Source organism: Schistocerca gregaria, chromosome 2 (assembly GCF_023897955.1).
Source record: "Schistocerca gregaria isolate iqSchGreg1 chromosome 2, iqSchGreg1.2, whole genome shotgun sequence".
Lineage (NCBI taxonomy): Eukaryota > Metazoa > Arthropoda > Insecta > Orthoptera > Acrididae > Schistocerca > Schistocerca gregaria.
This window is the reverse complement of record NC_064921.1, coordinates 670,732,407-670,751,425: the sequence shown is the minus strand read 5'-3', so window position 1 is coordinate 670,751,425 and position 19,019 is coordinate 670,732,407. Positions and strand designations below refer to the sequence as shown.

General features: G+C 40.4%; 1 protein-coding gene across 3 annotated transcripts in view; it reads right to left on the bottom strand.

Moving 5' to 3' along the window:
- Positions 1 to 19,019, bottom strand: part of LOC126334715 (multiple inositol polyphosphate phosphatase 1) — a 289,351-nt gene that overhangs the window by 31,020 nt on the left and 239,312 nt on the right. For all 3 annotated transcript variants that reach the window (XM_049997226.1, XM_049997228.1, XM_049997229.1), the window contains 3 exons: positions 10,954 to 11,073; positions 2,032 to 2,182; positions 1,849 to 1,949 (listed from right to left, as the gene is read on the bottom strand). In XM_049997226.1, coding sequence (XP_049853183.1) covers positions 1,849 to 1,949; positions 2,032 to 2,182; positions 10,954 to 11,073 — 372 coding nt within the window. The remainder of the gene's footprint in view (positions 1 to 1,848; positions 1,950 to 2,031; positions 2,183 to 10,953; positions 11,074 to 19,019) is intronic.

Genomic DNA, 19,019 nt, shown 5'->3' with positions numbered 1-19,019 from the left:
TGTGATAATCACTGTGCCACTTCACTCAATCAGAGATGGAATCATACCCTCTCTTTGCTTAGAAGATATTTTATTGTGGTGGAAAAGTGTATGTGCTTTTTGCAGAGAGATTTGTCAGACATATATTAACAACTGCCATTTGATGTCAATCACAGAATTTGGTGATGGTAAATATGATTTTTTAGTTATATAGGTATAAGTGCTTATTTCTGGATGCAGCCAGTGCACCAGCAATTTTACATACTTATTCAAACTTTAAGTTGCACCATTCTGCATATATTACTTGGATATCATTGTTAAGGGCCAGAATTATATGCAATGGGACTACTGATTAGAAAGTTGATTTTTTTTGTTCTATCAGTATTTTCAGTTGAATGAAACAACTAACTGAAACTGATCTCTGCAACCACATTACCTCTATGACTGTTTCCTATTCAGTCTCCAGGTTTGAATGCTTTTGCTTAATGTCAGATAACTGACTGACAAGTCACTGATGTTTACATCACTCAGTCTCCAGTTAGGAGTGCCCTTGCATGTATACTTTTTCAGCCTTTTCAATGATATATGAGAGCTGACTAGTATTGTCTATTCATTTAAAGGCAAAGAATTTATATTGTTTCAAGAAGAGGAATAGAAAAGTATATTTCCATGAATGAAGTACTTTTAAAATTTTGCATTTATTTATTTAAATACAAAATATCCATACTCCTTTCATTAAATATCAATTTTTGGTTGGTTTTAAAAGTTTAATAATTGGTGCTACATTGTACATTTATAGCTACATAAATGAACAATTACTATCGTAATTTAAATTTATTGGGTCTCGGTCTCTCTCTTTCCACTGGTTTGGACCCATCACCGAAATCATCTTTTGGTAAATGGTGAGGTGACATGAACAGATAGTATAGAAGATACTTCTTTTTAGAATTGTTTGGTGACTTAATCACCTGCTTTTTAACCATATAATTTGACCAAGTCAAAAGTATGCTTCATTTTGTGTTAAGGTCTTACTCTAATATATTACGCTTGTTACAAACACTGAAATCATTAACTGACCCCAGTCCTTTGCATTTGTGTGAGATCTGTGGCCTACTGGCAGCACATTTCATCCATAAAACATATGTGATAATTACCATTGCTCCACATTCTGGCCCTGCTGGACCATCTGGTGCTGACCGGGCACCATGTCATCTTATCCTTATGATGAAAAGGTCAATACACTACTTTTACAGCCATTGTTGACTTCCCATATCTCAATGCATCAATGCATGGGGTGCACTTACTTGTGGCCGTGTGTGTGTGTGTGTGTGTGTGTGTGTGTGTGTGTGTGTGTGTGTGTGTGTGTGTTTTGGCCTATTTTTGAGGAAGACCTTGTTGGCCAAAAGCTAACTTTCCTACGATCTTCTTGTTGTACCTCTCTACGACTCAGCATCTCCACTATATGTGAGCAACAACTATACATTTCATTATATTGTTATATTCCATCCTGGATTTTCCACTCTTTGTGTAGACTCTAAAGTTCTATAATTTGTAATGTACTGCTAATAAATTTAGTCACTGTAACTAGTTTTTAAACAGAATACTAGACTAATAGCTTGGAGCAAAAAATATTAAAATGGAATATCTTGTTAATTGGGTCTGCTTGTCGTACTTTGATTATAATTATTTCCATTTTCCTTATGTGTATCTCTGTATATTGTCCTCACATAATTTTTATGACCTTGTGGCATTTCTGAAATACTAGAAAGATAGTATAGCAGTTTCTGTTATGAGTATATCATTTCATGCACAAGTATGCATAAATTGTTGTTCCATAATTAATATACTCATTGTCATTAGTGTACTTACTTTTAACTCACTGTCAGAAAATGCTGCACACCAAGGAGAAACTGCAACCAGATTCCATGCTTTGTCATACCGACACATGTCATATATTGTAGATATATCATCTGTAACAAAATGTTGTGATTTATTTAACCTGACTTTGTATGTTGCTATTAAAAAAATTGAGATGCATTAATGATATTTTACCATATTTCAGTTGATAACGAAACCCCAGTCTCTGGCTAACATTAGCTATCACTTCCTCCATCCATGGCCCCTCTTCAAACAGTGTTTGTTCAATTTTTGCATCAGGGTTATCATCTACCATTGTTTTCCATGCATTGCAGGTGTCATATGGCTAGAAGAAAATTATGTCTTGTCATTTGTGGAGTAGGTAATACAGAACAGCAAAAAACTTAAAATTTAGATCATAGCATCTGTGTTTCACTAGTGAATAAAATGTTGCAAATTTTAAAGATGTACAGCAATCTTTTATAATAAATGAAACTCTTACATTCTTGTTTGTTGCTTGACATATGGCTATGGTGGTTAAATGGTGAATTAAAGCAATTTACTTTTGATAAAAGTGGTCTGTCTGAAACTATATTTCAGATGATTTATACATAATTAATGTAGTTTTTCTGCAGATGCCCTGTCTATTGGTGGTGAGCAAGCTCTTGCTCAGTACACAGAAGGTGTTAGTAAGAAAGATTTTCATAGCCAGGCATTGCCCCTTTCCTCCTCCCCTCCCCCCCCCCCCCCCCCCTCGAAACCTTGTCCACACATGCCCCTAATCTTCTGAACACCCCCAGCAACCATGAAAGCCATGGCTTTGACTACTTCTCATTTTCCTCAGAAATTGTATTATGTCATGCTAAAAGCAAAAGGACTAACGTTATTCAATCAAAAGTACATAACACTGGAATACTCTCTAACTGAGCTGTATCAGAGTGCCAGGATTACAAACTTGTTCTCCATGACAGTTTCAGTCACTAAAGGATGTATGGTCTACAACCAATATGTTGCGTAGAATTACAATTTTTTTATATTTTGAAAATAAAGTCAGTATTAGAAAGAAGAAAGTTACAGCTATGGAATAATTTGATTAAAAAAACTGAGCTTTGGTGCATAGTCAAGTTTGTCATTCACACTCCACTTGCATGTTTTCTAATGTCATCTACCCACCATCCATTACGTCTCCATCATGGTCTTTCCTTATCTCCTGGAATCCAGCAAATACCTTCCTTGATCTAAGATCTGTTCACCTAGCTGCATTTCATGCCCATTTCCATTTCATTTTCTTTATGGTCTCAAATCTAAAAACAAAGATGATGTGACTTACCAAACAAAAGCGCTGGCAGATCGATAGGTACACAAACAAACACAAACATACACACAAAATTCGAGCTTCGCAACCAACGGTTGCTTCTTCAGGAAAGAGGGAAGGAGAGGGAAAGACTAAAGGATGTGGCTTTTAAGGGAGAGGGTAAGGAGTCATTCCAATCCCGGGAGCAGAAAGACTTACCCGGGATTGGAATGACTCCTTACCCTCTCCCTTAAAACCCACATCCTTTCGTCTTTCCCTCTCCTTCCCTCTTTCCTGAAGAAGCAACCGTTGGTTGCAAAAGCTTGAATTTTGTGTGTATGTTTGTGTTTGTTTGTGTGCCTATCGACCTGCCAGCAGTTTTTATTTGGTAAGTCACATCATCTTTGTTTTTAGATATATTTTTCCCACGTGGAATGTTTCCCTCTATTATATTCATATCTTTATGGTCATAGTTAGATCTGACTATCTATACTGACTCCTGTTCCACTTGTTTGTTTTTCTGTCTCTCCTGACAGCTTCCAACATGCAACTCTCTACATCTACAGCTACACCCTACATCCACTTACTGCAAACCACCATGAAATGCAAGTCAGAGACTACTTCCCACTGCACCATGTATTGAGGTTTCTTCTTGTTCCATTTTCATGCTGAGTGCAGGGAGAATAACTGATAAATGCATCTGTGTTTGCTAAAATAAGTGTAATCTTGTCTCTGTGGCTCTTATGGGAGTGATACATAGAGCGTTGTAGTCTGTTTCTTGACTCCTTACTTAAACCTCTATAAGTAGGCTTTCACATGATAGACAGCATCTACCAGTTCTCGTTTTTCAGAACTTCCATAACACTCTCGCTTGGGTCTAACAAACATGTTCATGCTGCTCTTCTTTGTATACATTAAATGTCCCCCATTAGTCTTATTTGGCATGTGTCTCCACACACTTGAGGAATATTCAAGGATGGGTTGTGTGAGTGTCTCCTGTTGTAAGTGATCTGCTTTGCACATTAACTGCATTTTCCTAGTATCCTGTCAACAAACTGAGGTCTGCTACCTGGTTTACCTATGGTTCAGCCTATGTGGTCATTCCACTATGTATCCTCACAAATTTTTACACTGTAGGATATGTAAGAACTGATTGATTCCACTTGTGATATTCTCACTGAGTGACTTTCAGTTTTAAATTTGTTTCACATTATCAGTTCACAAAACTTTTATCCATTATGGATGAGGAGTGGACTCCAGAAGATATGGGGATCTTGTAAAATATGAATTCTTTATCCTGATGTCCAGTAGCACAGCACTTCCGGAGCACATTAAGGCAGGTTTTCTTCACCTAAGCATGTGGCTTTATGTTCCCGACAGAAAGTGCTGCTTGAAATGACAGTGCTTTTGGCATACTACTCTTGGGCGTAAGGAAGAAGCCACTTGTGATAAATGTGGTAAGGCCATCCATGAAGAGTCGGCCAGTGTGGCCGAGCGGATCTAGGCGCTTCAGTCTGGAACCGCGCGACCGCTACGGTCGCAGGTTTGAATCCTGCCTCGGGCATGGATGTGTGTGATGTCCTTAGGTTCATTAGGTCTAAGTAGTTCTAAGTTCTAGGGGACTGATGACAAAAGCAGTTAAGTCCCATAGTGCTCAGAGCCATTTGAACCATCCATGAAGAACTCACATGTTCTTCACCTCTGATGTGTGTAAATTGCTCTGGGGCTCACCCTGTCTGGGGTCAGGATTCCAGCATATACCTTAAATAATGGAAGATACAAGAGCTTAAGATTATGAAGTGTATCCCATATGGTGACGCCAAAAAGAAGTATTAAGTCATGCTGTCTCCATTGTTCACTACCTCCTTTGCTTCAGTTACGAAACAGCCAGCGCAGAAGATCAATGACGTTACACAAACAGAGGTTACTAGTGTCAGCACTAACACCTGCATTTGTCGATGCACTTGTGTTGCAGCAATTATTTCACCACCTGTACCTCCCTCAGAACATCAGAAAAGGTGGTGGTTGCTGATGTTGCAGAGCTCCATGCCTCTCTAAAGATTCTGTCTGCTCTGCTGCCCAGTGCTGCTACTACCACAGCCATAGTTGTGGCTTGGAAGCCTACCCAGAGCAAAAAATCAAAGATCAAGCATCCACCACTGACAGAGTGGATAAGTAAACGGTCCTATGATATCAGTGTCATCCTCTCTGTCATTTCCAATGAGTCTTCTCTTTTAGAGCTAATGGATCTCAATTTTGGACCGGGGCAATCATCTCACCCAAAGTCTGAACGTCCTCCCATTATGGACTCCCCTCCACAGCAGAAAGACAGTATAAAAGTACTACTCCCATGATAGATGGCTCCCATCCTACATTGGAATGTTAATGGGTTCAGGACACATGTTGAGCAACTGAAACCCCTAGGATAGGAAACCACTTGTGCTTGTGTTTACAAGAAATGCATTTCTAAGCATCTGATGCCCCTGTATTATGCAGCTATATGCACTAACAGAAAGATGACCTGACTCAGGAAAAGGCATAGAGAGGGGTAGCTGTGTTCGTCAATAATATGCACTACTCCTTTGCTCTTTCCCTAGTTATTGGTGTGCAAGCAGCTGCAGTTGAAATTCATGCATGTCAGAGGATCACCGTTTGTTCATTGTACACTCCTGGAAATTGAAATAAGAACACCGTGAATTCATTGTCCCAGGAAGGGGAAACTTTATTGACACATTCCTGGGGTCAGATACATCACATGATCACACTGACAGAACCACAGGCACATAGACACAGGCAACAGAGCATGCACAATGTCGGCACTAGTACAGTGTATATCCACCTTTCGTAGCAATGCAGGCTGCTATTCTCCCATGGAGACGATTGTAGAGATGCTGGATGTAGTCCTGTGGAACGGCTTGCCATGCCATTTCCACCTGGCGCCTCAGTTGGACCAGCGTTCATGCTGGACGTGCAGACCGCGTGAGACGACGCTTCATCCAGTCCCAAACATGCTCAACGGGGGACAGATCCGGAGATCTTGCTGGCCAGGGTAGTTGACTTACACCTTCTAGAGCACGTTGGGTGGCACGGGATACATGCGGACGTGGATTGTCCTGTTGGAACAGCAAGTTCCCTTGCTGGTCTAGGAATGGTAGAACGATGGGTTCGATGACGGTTTGGATGTACTGTGCACTATTCAGTGTCCCCTCGACGATCACCAGAGGTGTACGGCCAGTGTAGGAGATCGCTCCCCACACCATGATGCCGGGTGTTGGCCCTGTGTGCCTCGGTCGTATGCAGTCCTGATTGTGGCGCTCACCTGCACGGCGCCAAACATGCATACGACCATCATTGGCACCAAGGCAGAAGCGACTCTCATTGCTGAAGACGACACGTCTCCACTCGTCCCTCCATTCACGCCTGTCGCGACACCACTGGAGGCGGGCTGCACGATGTTGGGGCGTGAGCGGAAGACGGCCTAACGGTGTGCGGGACCGTAGCCCAGCTTCATGGAGACAGTTGCGAATGGTCCTCGCCGATACCCCAGGAGCAACAGTGTCCCTAATTTGCTGGGAAGTGGCAGTGCGGTCCCCTACGGCACTGCGTAGGATCCTACGGTCTTGGCGTGCATCCATGCGTCGCTGCGGTCCGGTCCCAGGTCGACGGGCACGTGCACCTTCCGCCGACCACTGAAGACAACATCGATGTACTGTGGAGACCTCACGTCCCACGTGTTGAGCAATTCGGCGGTACGTCCACTCGGCCTCCCGCATGCCCACTATACGCCCTCGCTAAAGTCCGTCAACTGCACATACGGTTCACGTCCACACTGTCGCGGCATGCTACCAGTGTTAAAGACTGCGATGGAGCTCCGTATGCCACGGCAAACTGGCTGACACTGACGGCGGCGGTGCACAAATGCTGCGCAGCTAGCGCCATTCGACGGCCAACACCACGGTTCCTGGTGTGTCCGCTGTGCCGTGCGTGTGATCATTGCTTGTACAGCCCTCTCTAAGTGTCCGGAGCAAGTATGGTGGGTCTGACACACCGGTGTCAATGTGTTCTTTTTTCCATTTCCAGGAGTGTATTTAACTCCACGAGATTCAATAGGCTCTTGTAGATCTTATGGAACAACTCCCCTGACCATTTATCCTAATGGGAGACTCCAAGACCCTTCATGTCTTGTGGGGCTTGACCTCTACTTGCCCTTGGGATTGGGCTTTGGAGAACCTCATAATGTCTCACGAGCTGTGCATCCTCAACAGAGGTACTCCCAGTCATTTCTGTGCTGCTTCTGGGTCATTCTCAGGCATTGACCTCTCTTTCTTCTCAGCAGCCCTCATGGACTCTGTTCAGTGGAAAGTCACTGATGACATTCATTCCAGTGACCATTTCCCACTCCATATGCACTTACAATGGGGTATTATCTGAACAGAAGCCACCAAAATGGATGGCCAGAAGGGCTAACTGGATACTGTTCCACCAGCTTGCTATGTTTGGACATTGCATTTATGTAAAGGAACACTGCAATGGTGTCCAGGAATGGGTGTACCACATCACATGAGTTATCTGTAATGCTGCTGAATTATCCATTCAAAGTCGTCAGGTCATCTTACGAGGCAACCTGTCCCTTAGTGGACTGATGATTGACATTCAGCTATCAAGGCAGGTGTGGAGCTCTTTGACACTTTAAATGTTGCCCAAAAGCAAACAATCTCATAACCTTTAGAGTCGTGAGAGTCGAGGATCAATGTGTAATTAAGGAGAGAAACTATGGGAATCCATCCAGGGGATTTCCAGTAAACATGGTAGGTTGCTAACAGGTGCAGTGCTGAAACAGGGGTGTCTCCAAACAACGCCTGAGACATTGTTCTGACACTGGCAAAGCATTTTGCAGCAACTATTGCTGATGCTAGCCAGGATATGGCGTTTTGACACTACCATGTGACTGCAGAGAGGGGCAAGCTGGATTTCAGATCACACATTTATAAGTCATACAACTGCCCTTTTTCAGTTTGAGAACTGGAATTGAAACTGTCTGAGACTCCTGATACTGCGTCCAGTCAAGACCAAATCCAATACAGCATGCTTCAACATTTGCCAGCAGAATCAAAGGAACTCCTCTTTGAATGTTTTAATCTTGTATGACAGACATGCAGCTTTCCCATCTTGAGGAGAGAGGATATTCTGATACCTCTCCTGAACCCAGGAAAGGGTCATACACATCCCAGTAGTTACCGTAACATCGCATTAATGAGCTGCGTAAGAAAGATCCTGGAGTGAATGGTTAACCAACATTTTATCTGGTTGTTAGAGACCAGGCAACTCCTTAGCTGCTTTCAGTGTGGATCCTGGAGATTTTGGTCCACTGTCGAAAACCTGCCCCTACTAGTGGCAGCCACTCAGCAGGCTTTCCTGTGTAAACATCAGTGTCTTGCTGCATTCTTTGATATCAGAAAGGTGTATGACACTACTTGGAAACACAGTATTCTCATGCAACTCCAATGATTGGGCTTTCATGGCTTCCTCCCCATCTTCATACAGTCCTTCCTGTCTAAGCACTTTTTTAGGTCCCAAGTTGGTGATGTTCTGTCAGATCATTTTGAGTAGAAGAATGATGTAGCTCAGGGCAGTGTTTCAAGTTTTACCCTGTTTGCCATGGCCACAACCAGTATCTCAGCTACTGTAAGGAGTACTTTACAGCACTCCTTATTTGTGGACAATTTTCTGTTTCTCCTCCAGTTTTGGAACAGTGATCTGTCAATCACAACTTACAGTGCGGGAGTTGGAGGAGTGGTCTGCGAAGACAGGTTTTCAGTTTTCTACAGATAAGCATGTGTGCTTGTTTGTTTTAATCATTCTCATCATATTTTTGATTCACATGATTTGCATATGAGAGACACCATTCTACATTTTAAAGACTCAGTGAGGTTTCTGGGCTTCATTTTCAACTTCAAATTGTCACAGTTACCACACCTGAGAGACCTGAAAGCCAGAACAAGGCACTGAATATCATACAAAACCTTGGCCACAGGTCTTTGGGAACATACAGGGTGTGTCTGCTCCAGTTTTGTAGGGCTTTTGTGCATTCACACCCAGACTATGGAGGCACAGTGGGGTCAGCAAGGCCATCTTACCTGAGGATTTCTGATGCTATCCATCAGGGGGGGGGGGGGGGATTAGGCTGACCATGGTTGCTTATAGGACCAGCCCCATACCCAGTCTCTTTGCTGAGACTGTGGAACCACCACTCAGCATCCAGTGGTAGCTGCCCGTGGTGCCTCAGACATGTAAGTTCCTCACAGCTCCAAATTCGCCTGCATAACATACTGTTGCTTGTCTGCCTCTGGAAAGCCTTTTTCCCCATTGTCAATGAGCAACAATGGTGTTTGGAATTCACTTTCAGCATGTGCTGAAGTCACTTAGTGTGTAGCAAGTGCAATCCCAAATCCAGTTGTTTGATTGCCTGGCACATTTGTTACTGCAGAGGGGCATGGTAATTTTAGGTTTAGTGCACTCCTGCATATGTTTTAATACTTTATTTTATGACATTTTAACTGGGCATCATAACTTAACAGTGGTCTTTACAGATGCGTCAAAACAGGGGGACTCCATTGGTTGCTCTGTTGTTTTCTGTAATCTTTTTCTTGAGGTCTGACTATTTTGAGACTTTATTGTCTTCAATGCAGAATTGTATGTGATCTTGCAGGCACTGAAGCAGATGAGAAGTTCATCAAGTGCTAAATTCCTTACATGTCCTAATTTTCTGAATGCCCTTCACTCTCTATAATACTTGTACCCAGCAGATAAAAGTAGTCCATAACATCTAGGACATCCTTATCCAACTACAATGGCTGGGGGAGGAGGTTTGTTTCTGTTGGGTACCAGGACACATGGGTAAGGCGGGGAACAAATGGGCAGATGTAGCAGCCAAGGAAATGTGTCATGATGCTCAAATGTTTCAGTGTGCCATTCCCCTACGTGCTATCTCCTTGCTGCTGAGGTACAGAGTCATGCATCAATGGGAAAATAAGTAGCTGGAAGTGACAGATAATAAGCTGCATCTAGTAAAAGCCACCACATGGCCATGGCATACCTCCTTTCAACCATGAAGATGAGATGAGGTCCTTCTTACTTGTATTCACATAAGCCAGAGCCCTCTGACACATAGCTTCTTGCTCCAGTATAATGACACTCCAATGTGCGGTGCTTGTTGCAAACAGATCACTGTGGCCACACATTACTAGACTGTGTTTTATTTTTGAACCAGGGGGCTGCAGCAGCCCTCTATTTTAAGTGACATTGAAACAAATGTGGCAAAACTTTTAAGGATTTGTGATTTGTCCAACTTGTTTCCAAACATTTTAGGGAAATGTTCTCATTGTGTTAACAGGGGTGACTGGCCACTCATGTTTTTTTGTAAGTGGTCAGCTGGTCACATATCCTTGGGTTGTTGTTTTACCTCTTCTGTCAGTTTACTTCTGCTTTAATCCCTGGTGCAGTATCTTTCACTCTTTCTCTGTTGTCTTAAAGCTTGTCAGACAGAGTGATTGTGTGAGTGAATGTGAGTGTGGTGGGAGTGAGTGCGTGGAGTTATATTGTAGGTTTCATTCTTACTGTGTGCAACAATTTTCAATGTTAGCACTTTAATTCACATTTGTGTCATGGTGCTGATAACCTTACCACTGAGTGCCCATAAAGTCAAAACACACACACAGTGGTATTCTTCTCTGCAATTTTAAGATCTGATCTTAAGTTTTTCACCATTTCTTACTATCACAACTTATTTTCTATTTACTTAAATAGCTACACAGATCACTTACCTTCAACAGAGTGTCATTTTCCAGAGGGGTAGGAAAATATACTCCTTGACTTGAACCAAATAATCCTTCAGCAAATTTTTCTGCACTTGCTTGGGTTCTCTGCGTGTTGGTGTAGCGAAACTAGTGGCAAACAAATTATTGTAAGTAACTGTTATTCAGTGAGATTACCACTGGTCAAAAAGTATGCATATTTTTATTTTACCAGAAGACATATTAACATTAAAACAGTGCACTTTTATCAACCTTGCTATGCAAACATTTTATATTGTTACACAGTAAGGCGACATAGTTTCTGAGATTCACAGCATTTGCTGTATTTGCACAAACTACTAAATACAGCACCAATAGTTTAACAATAACAGAAAATGGACCATACTTATTAACTTGATCATAGTTGAGTATCACTCTTAAGAATAAGTATCTCCAAAACTAACGCATTTCTGAAGAAGAGAAATTTGCTAACATCAAATAGGTATCTGAGTGTTTGGAAGTCTTTTCTGAAAGTTTTTGTATGGGGTCTGTGGAAGTGACTCATGACCAAAAACATTTTTGACTACAAGTTTTTGAAATGTGGTGCTTTGGAAGAATGCTGAAGATTAGCTGGGTAGATCACATACCTGATGAGAAAGTACTGAATAGAATTGGGGAGAAAGGAAGTTTGTGGCACAATCTGACTGCAAGAATGGACTGGGTGATAGGACATGTTCTGAGACATCAAGGGATCATCAATTTAGTACTGGAGGGAAGTGATGGGATGAAAATTGTAGAGGCAGACGAAGAAATGAGTACAGTAAGTAGATTTAGAAAGATGTATGTTGCAGTAGTTATTCAGAAACAAAGAGGCTTCCACAAGATAGAGAAGCATGGAGAGCTGCATCAAATCAGAATTTAGGCTGAAAACCACAACAAAAACAACAACCAACAGCAGACAAAGGGGAAAATTAGTGGTAGTGTTTGGAAGCAGAGCTACCTACATTTCACAAAATGGAGAAAAGGGTTGAGGAAATTAATCTGCTCTGAGATTAAGAAGCTAATTAGTTAGTTAGTTAGTTAGTTACTTTCATGTTTCATGTATCATTTTGCATGATAAATTGTCATGGTGTGGAACAAGTCATTTTACATTCATTATGCAAGTTAACTTGTGCATCTATTTGTGCTCTAAACACCACCATATTATTATTATCATTATTTTCCCTGATATGAAAACAAGATATATAGATTGAGTTAGCAATTCCTACCCATCACCTTTTACACATTACAAACAGAAATTCTTCTATGGAATAGGAGGAGCTGTCAAGGAGAAACTTTTTCAATTTATTTTCAAATTTTACCTTGTTGTCTGTTAGACATTTTATATAACTGAGTAAGTGGTCAAAAATTTTTATTGCAGCACTGTGCATCCCTTTTCGTGCTAAAGACAAACCTAATGTTGAGTAATGAATGTCATTTTTTTCCTCTAGTATTTTAATTGTGTACCACATTGTTCCCTTTGAACTGTAATGGATTATTTACAACAAACTTCGTGATGGAATAAATATACTGAGAAGCAATAGTCATAATGCCCAACTCCTTAAACAGATTTATACAAAATGATTGTGGGTGAGCACCACATATTATTATTACAGCACGTTTGGGCAATGGAGACCTTCTTTGTTAAACATTATTCCATATGACATTACTGAATGAAAATACCTGTTGGTGTATTTTGTCACTTAATGCTTGTAATATCTGGTGTGTAAACATATAAATGGCATTCTCAGTAGAACAACCCTTCTGAACCCCAAACAGTGATTTCATGAGGATATTGTTGCCAAGGTGAGATACCATTCTAGAACACATCACCTTCTAAAAATTTTGGAAAATGATGTCAGCAGTGAAATAGGTCAATAGGTACTGACGACTCTCTTATCACCTTTCTTAAAGAAGCCAGCATAGGCACTGAAAAAAAGGACAGGATGTGAGGTAACACTCACCCTGTTCTGTACTACCTCTTCGGGTGCCTTCTCGGAACAGCTGAACAGTAAATCGTAGACAACGGACTACATACATTATTGCATTCAATGGATAAAACACACACACACACACACACACACACACACACACACACACACACACACACACACACACACACAGAGAGAGAGAGAGAGAGAGAGAGAGAGAGAGAGAGAGAGAGAGAGAGAGAGAGGGGGGGGGGGTATAAAACGTTCACATAATTTTTTTTAAAATTTGGAGCGCATTGGAATGGCTTAGCCCAGCAGAATCATTTCTGTAAGTACTGAGGCAGTGAATGCTGTATGTGTTCTATGTGTAGAATACTTACTGTGATATGACATTTTGTTCATCAAACAATTCTATATTTTTCCTACAAAAGCTTTATGGAATACCATCAATATCATACAGACTGTAATCACCTAGCAAAATTTATGGTTATTGGGGATAGCCACAGATATGGAAATGTTTCTTGCTTAAATGAAGCACTGGCTGTGAGAGCAAGAGCTTTTGTGAAGCTTTGCATTTCCCTATTAGAAATATATTACCCTGCTCATACGGTGGAAGCAAGTAAGTTGTCATCATGTTAGTGTTACACTGTTTGATGGTTCCCTTTATGAATACATGAATGAAGCATGAGTGGCCTGCCAAGAAAGTTTATTCTAGTTATAAATATCACTTAACCAGGGCAACAGAACTGCAAAAAAGTAAAGATGCCCATAGCCACAACATGGAAATAAATTTGATATGATTTCATGATTAGAATGAACTTTACAAATCATGTCATCTAAATGAGTCATAATTCACAATTCCCAAAAAGTGTTGTTGCAGAGAAGTGTTTCAAGCATAACATTTCAATTATTTAAAGCTTAACTTGTCATGTGAAACAACAGAGAAATAAAAATTCCTTCAAAAATAAATATAAATAATTTCTTATTGAACATCTCTTTTATTCTATAAAAAAAATTATTGAATTTTGAATCATAGCACTTGTAAATTATGCTTATAAATGGAGACTCAAACTATTTTAAGTTCACACTGCTTAAACAGTGTTATTAACCATTACTAATTTATGACTGTAATTTACAAATTGAAATTAAAACTGTTGGAAATTTGATATTCGCATTGAATTGGTAATGAAACATTATTTGGGTTATAAAGAAGGATTTTGAGTAATATATCTCTCATCTCAGGGTACAACAGCTAGCTGAAGCTCTAGCAAAGAATGTGGTTGATGTTTTTAAGGTCTGGGTGATATTCAGTGAAGAGAGGAGAACCAATTAGTGGTTGGTTCACAGTTGTTATGTGTTTGTTAGTGTCACACCAAATTCTGGCACAGGAAATATGTTTCTTAGACTAGATGCTGACTCAGTTTTTCAGACAGACTGAACGAGAGGCACGAAGAAATGCATGGGATGTAGCTACAAGTTTACAGGCCTAGAGTCAGTTTTATAAAAAGAAAGAAAGGTGGGAGGGCAGGGGCATGATAGCACGTTCATCATTCAAGAACCACCAGCAGGTGTCCATAGTGTGTGCTGTGTCAAGCTATGCTTTATATTACAGATTATCTGGTGCAAACTGTGAATGATCAAAATAACATTGTAGTATAGGGACCAACCGAATGATGCAGTGGAGTTGTTTAGACATCGATCTCATTTTCAAGAGGATGGAGTTTTCTCTGTCTGGCTATCCTGATTTAGATTTCCATGGTTTTCCCAAATCATTTCAGCCAACTGCTGGGATGGTTCCCTCTGCTAGGCCACCACTGACCACTTATTCTGTTCTTGTAAAACATGCTGATATATTTTATATGTATGTGTATTTTGAGCTCTTTATTTTCATTGTATTATGATGTTGTTGTGGTCTTCCATTGAAAGAATGGTTTGACGCATCTCACCATAATACCCTGTCTTGTGCAGACCTCTCCATCTCCATATAAGTACTGGAAACTACATTCATTTGAAACTGTTTACTGTATTTCTTTCTTGGTCTCCTCTACAATTTTTAACCCCCCCTCCCTCCACTCCAATAGCAAATTAATGATTCCCTGAGGTCATAGAATTTGTCATATAGACCAGTCTCTTCTTTTAGTCAAGTTGTGCCATAAATTTCTTTTCTCTTTAATTCTGTTCAGCATCTCCTCATTAATAACATGATCTAGCCATACAATTTTCAGCAGTCTTCTGTAGCAACACATTTTAAAAGCTTTTATTCTCTCCTTATATGCAATGCTTATTGTCCACATTTCACTTTCATATAAGGCTGCACTCCAGACAAATTTAATACTTAAATTTATATTCAGTGTTGACGCATTCCTCCTCTCCAGCAATGCTTTTCTTGTCATTGACAGACTACATTTTATATCTTCTCTATTTAGGTCATCATCAGTTATTTTACTGTCCACATAACAAAAGATACTGACTACTTTTAGTGTCTCATTTCCTAATCTAATTTCCTCAGCATCACCTGATTTAATTTACACTACATTCCACCACCCTTGTTTTGTTTTTGCCGATGTTCTTCTTATATTCTCCTTTCAAGTTACTGTCCACTGCTTTCAACTGTTCTTCCAAATCCTTTGCTCCTCTGGTAGGATTACAATGGTATTGGCAAACCTCAATTATTTTTTCTTTCTACTCTCTGCACTCTAATACTTTCACCAAATTTTTCTTTTGTTTCCTTTGCTGATTACTAAATGCTCAGACTGAACAGCATCAGAGACAGACTACAGCCCTGTCTCGCTTCCTTTCCTACCTCTGTTTCCCTTGCATGCCCTCTGAATCTTGTAGCTGCTGTCTGGTTTCTGTATAAGTTGTAAATAACCTTTAGCTCCTTTCTACATCTACATCTACATCCATACTCCGCAAGTCACCTGACAGTGTGAGGTGGAGGGTACCTTGAGTACCTCTATCGGTTCTCCCTTCTATTCTAGTCTCGTATTGTTCATGGAAATAAGGATTGTCGGCATGCCTCTGTGTGGGCTCTAATCTCTCTGATTTTATCCTCATGGTCTCTTCATGAGATATACGTAGGAGGGAGAAATATACTGCTTGACTCCTTGGTGAAGATACGTTCTCAAAACTTCAACAAAAGCCCATACCAAGCTACTGAGCATCTCTCCTGCAGAGTCTTCCACTGGAGCTTATCTATCATTTCTGTAACGCTTTCACGATTACTAAACAACCCTGTAATGAAGCGCGCTGCTCTCTGTTGGATCTTCTCTATCTCTTCTATCAACCATATCTGGTACAGATCCCACACTGCTGAGCAGTATTCAAGCAGTGGGTGAACAACTGTACTGTAACCTACTTCTTTGTTTTCGGATTGCATTTCCTTAGGATTCTTCCAATGAATCTCAGTTTGGCATCTGCTATACCGACAATCAACTTTATATGATCATTCCATTTTAAATCACTCCCAATGCCTACTCCCAGATAATTTATGGAATTAACTGCTATATTGTAGCTAAATGATAGGGGATCTTTCTTTCTATGTATTCACAGCACATTGCACTTGTCTACATTGAGATTCAATTGCCATTCCCTGCACCATGTGTCAATTCGCTGCAGATCCTCCTGCATTTCAGTACAATTTTCCATTGTTGCAACCTCTTGATGTACCACAGCATCATCTGCAAAAAGCCTCAGTGAACTTCCGATGTCACCCACAAGGTCATTTATGTATACTTTGAATAGCAACGGTCCTACGACACTCCCCTGCGGCACACCTGAAATCACTCTTACTTCGGAAGACTTTTCCCCATTGAGAATGACATGCTGCGTCCTGTTATCTAGGAACTCTTCAATCCAATCACACAATTGGTCTGATAGTCCATATGCTGTTACTTTATCCATTAAATGACTGTGGGGAACTGCATCGAACACCTTGCGGAAGTCAAGAAACATGGCATCTACCTGTGAACTCGTGTCTGTGGCCCTCTGAGTCTCGTGGACGAATAGCGCGAGCTGGGTTTCACATGACCGTCTTTTTCGAAACCCATGCTGATTCCTACAGAGTAGATTGCTAGTCTCCAGGAAAGTCATTATACTCTAACATAATACGTGTTCCAAAATTCTACAACTGATTGGCATTAGAGATATAGGTCTATAGTTCTGCACATCTGTTCGATGACCCTTCTTGAAAACGGGAATGACCTGTGCCCTTTTCCAATCCTTTGGAACGCTACGCTCTTCTAGAGACCTACGGTACACTGCTGGGGGGCAAGTTCCTTTGCGTACTCTGCATAAAATTGAAATGGTATCCCATCAGCTCCAGCAGCCTTTCCTCTTTTGAGTGATTTTAATTGCTTTTGGCAGGCAACAATTTGTGCATAACCAGCAAACTGTCTGTACTTGGGGCCAGTTTTTTGTGTGCTACCCTGTATTAGTTAAATGATCTGTATAGATGAAAAATATTGCACACGACAAATTAAGTGTATCATTCTAGCAAATATATTACAAATTGTACAAACTTTCTAAAAATCTTAAAGTAAAACAAAATCTATCTCTTACTGTTAGTGGCAGCTGCTGCACATTGATTTTTATTTGCTCCTATTAAATTATTAACAGTTTATGAATCATTAGTAGAAACAAAAATAAAAATGGTTTTAATTAAGCACAGAGAACACATTCCTTTACAAGAGGTGTGTTCTTATTATGATTTTACTGTCCTTTTCCTTAGCATGAGTGTAGCAAGTCCATTGATAATGTCACAGAAGTCCAATTTAGCAGCTGCGTCATATTATATCAACGAAATAGCTAAACTGGATTGTTTGCTTCACCTATATTTGACTTTAGTTTTTTATCACTTTTAATTTTCTGAAACTGCATTGAAATTGCCTTAAGTAATAATAAGATACAGAGCTCTCATTTAACACTTTCCCTGACAGGAACTGAAAGTGAGCTGAAATAGAGAGTTATATGTGAGATCTGTTTCTCATTTCACTTATTATTCTATCAAATATTTTGAAGCAGTCTAGCTTAGAAAATTTCTCTCCAGTTGGGAGAAACCAGAGAAAATAGGAAGCCTTCAGTTTAATAGCGTAATATTGACTTCAAGACACGATGAGCGACCTTGAGTTCCTACAATATTGTAGCGAAACTGCAGCAAAAACTCCATTGCTGAACATGAGCAAGTTGGGTAGGCAGCAGCTATACGAACAAAATACACTGTTGACATATAGCCCAAGTAATGCAAGTTTGTTAGCAGTCATTATTTTACATGCTGCTTGGATGAAATGACACTGTGACAATGGCATGGGTTTTCAGTCTCATGTCGAGGCAGATTTCTTGCACAGGCAGAAGATTGGTGCATGGGGTAAGAGAGCTCATGTGTCTCTCCCAGTTAACTCTTAAATCGTCTCTCTCTCTTTTCTTTAACTTGACAGCCTTTGCACCCCTTCTATGCCTGTGCCCTTGGTGCAGGTCTAACTTGCCAGGGCCTCGGTACAGCCCCGATGGTAGCTCATATTTTTATTTGCATCACTTTATGCATCTACTTGTAGTCACTGTCACTTGACTTACTGCATTTCTTCCCCCCCCCCCCCTCTCCCCCCTCCCCATGACACCCCCCCCCCCCACTCCACACACACATATATACTGCCACTCGTCAATGGGAAATGTCTCAAATAGCTAGCGGACCATCTCTTAGTAGTATTCCATAGTCTGGAGCTGTGTTGAAGCTCATATATTCTTACAGTGATTTTAAAATGAATAAAGTAGACTGTTTGCTAAATATTCCCTTCAATTTATTAATTATGGAAGATAAATTATAAATCAAGCTGTTAAGCACAGGGAAACCAAATGCAATATTCATAAATCCATCATAAAAATATGGATTGAGGAACAGTGGCCAGCCGAACAGATTTCTTTCTTTTTTTTAAAAAAAAAAAAAAAAAAAAAAAAGCAGCATAACATAAATTAAGGTTATACGAGTAACACTTCAGAACATTTCTGTTATAAAGTTCGACTTTTTATTTGGGCCCACCAATGAAAATGAGCCTCAGATAACACTGCTATCCATAGAAGCATACCCACATTCTTATTTTTTCATTCATTATTGGACTTCCTCCTACTTGA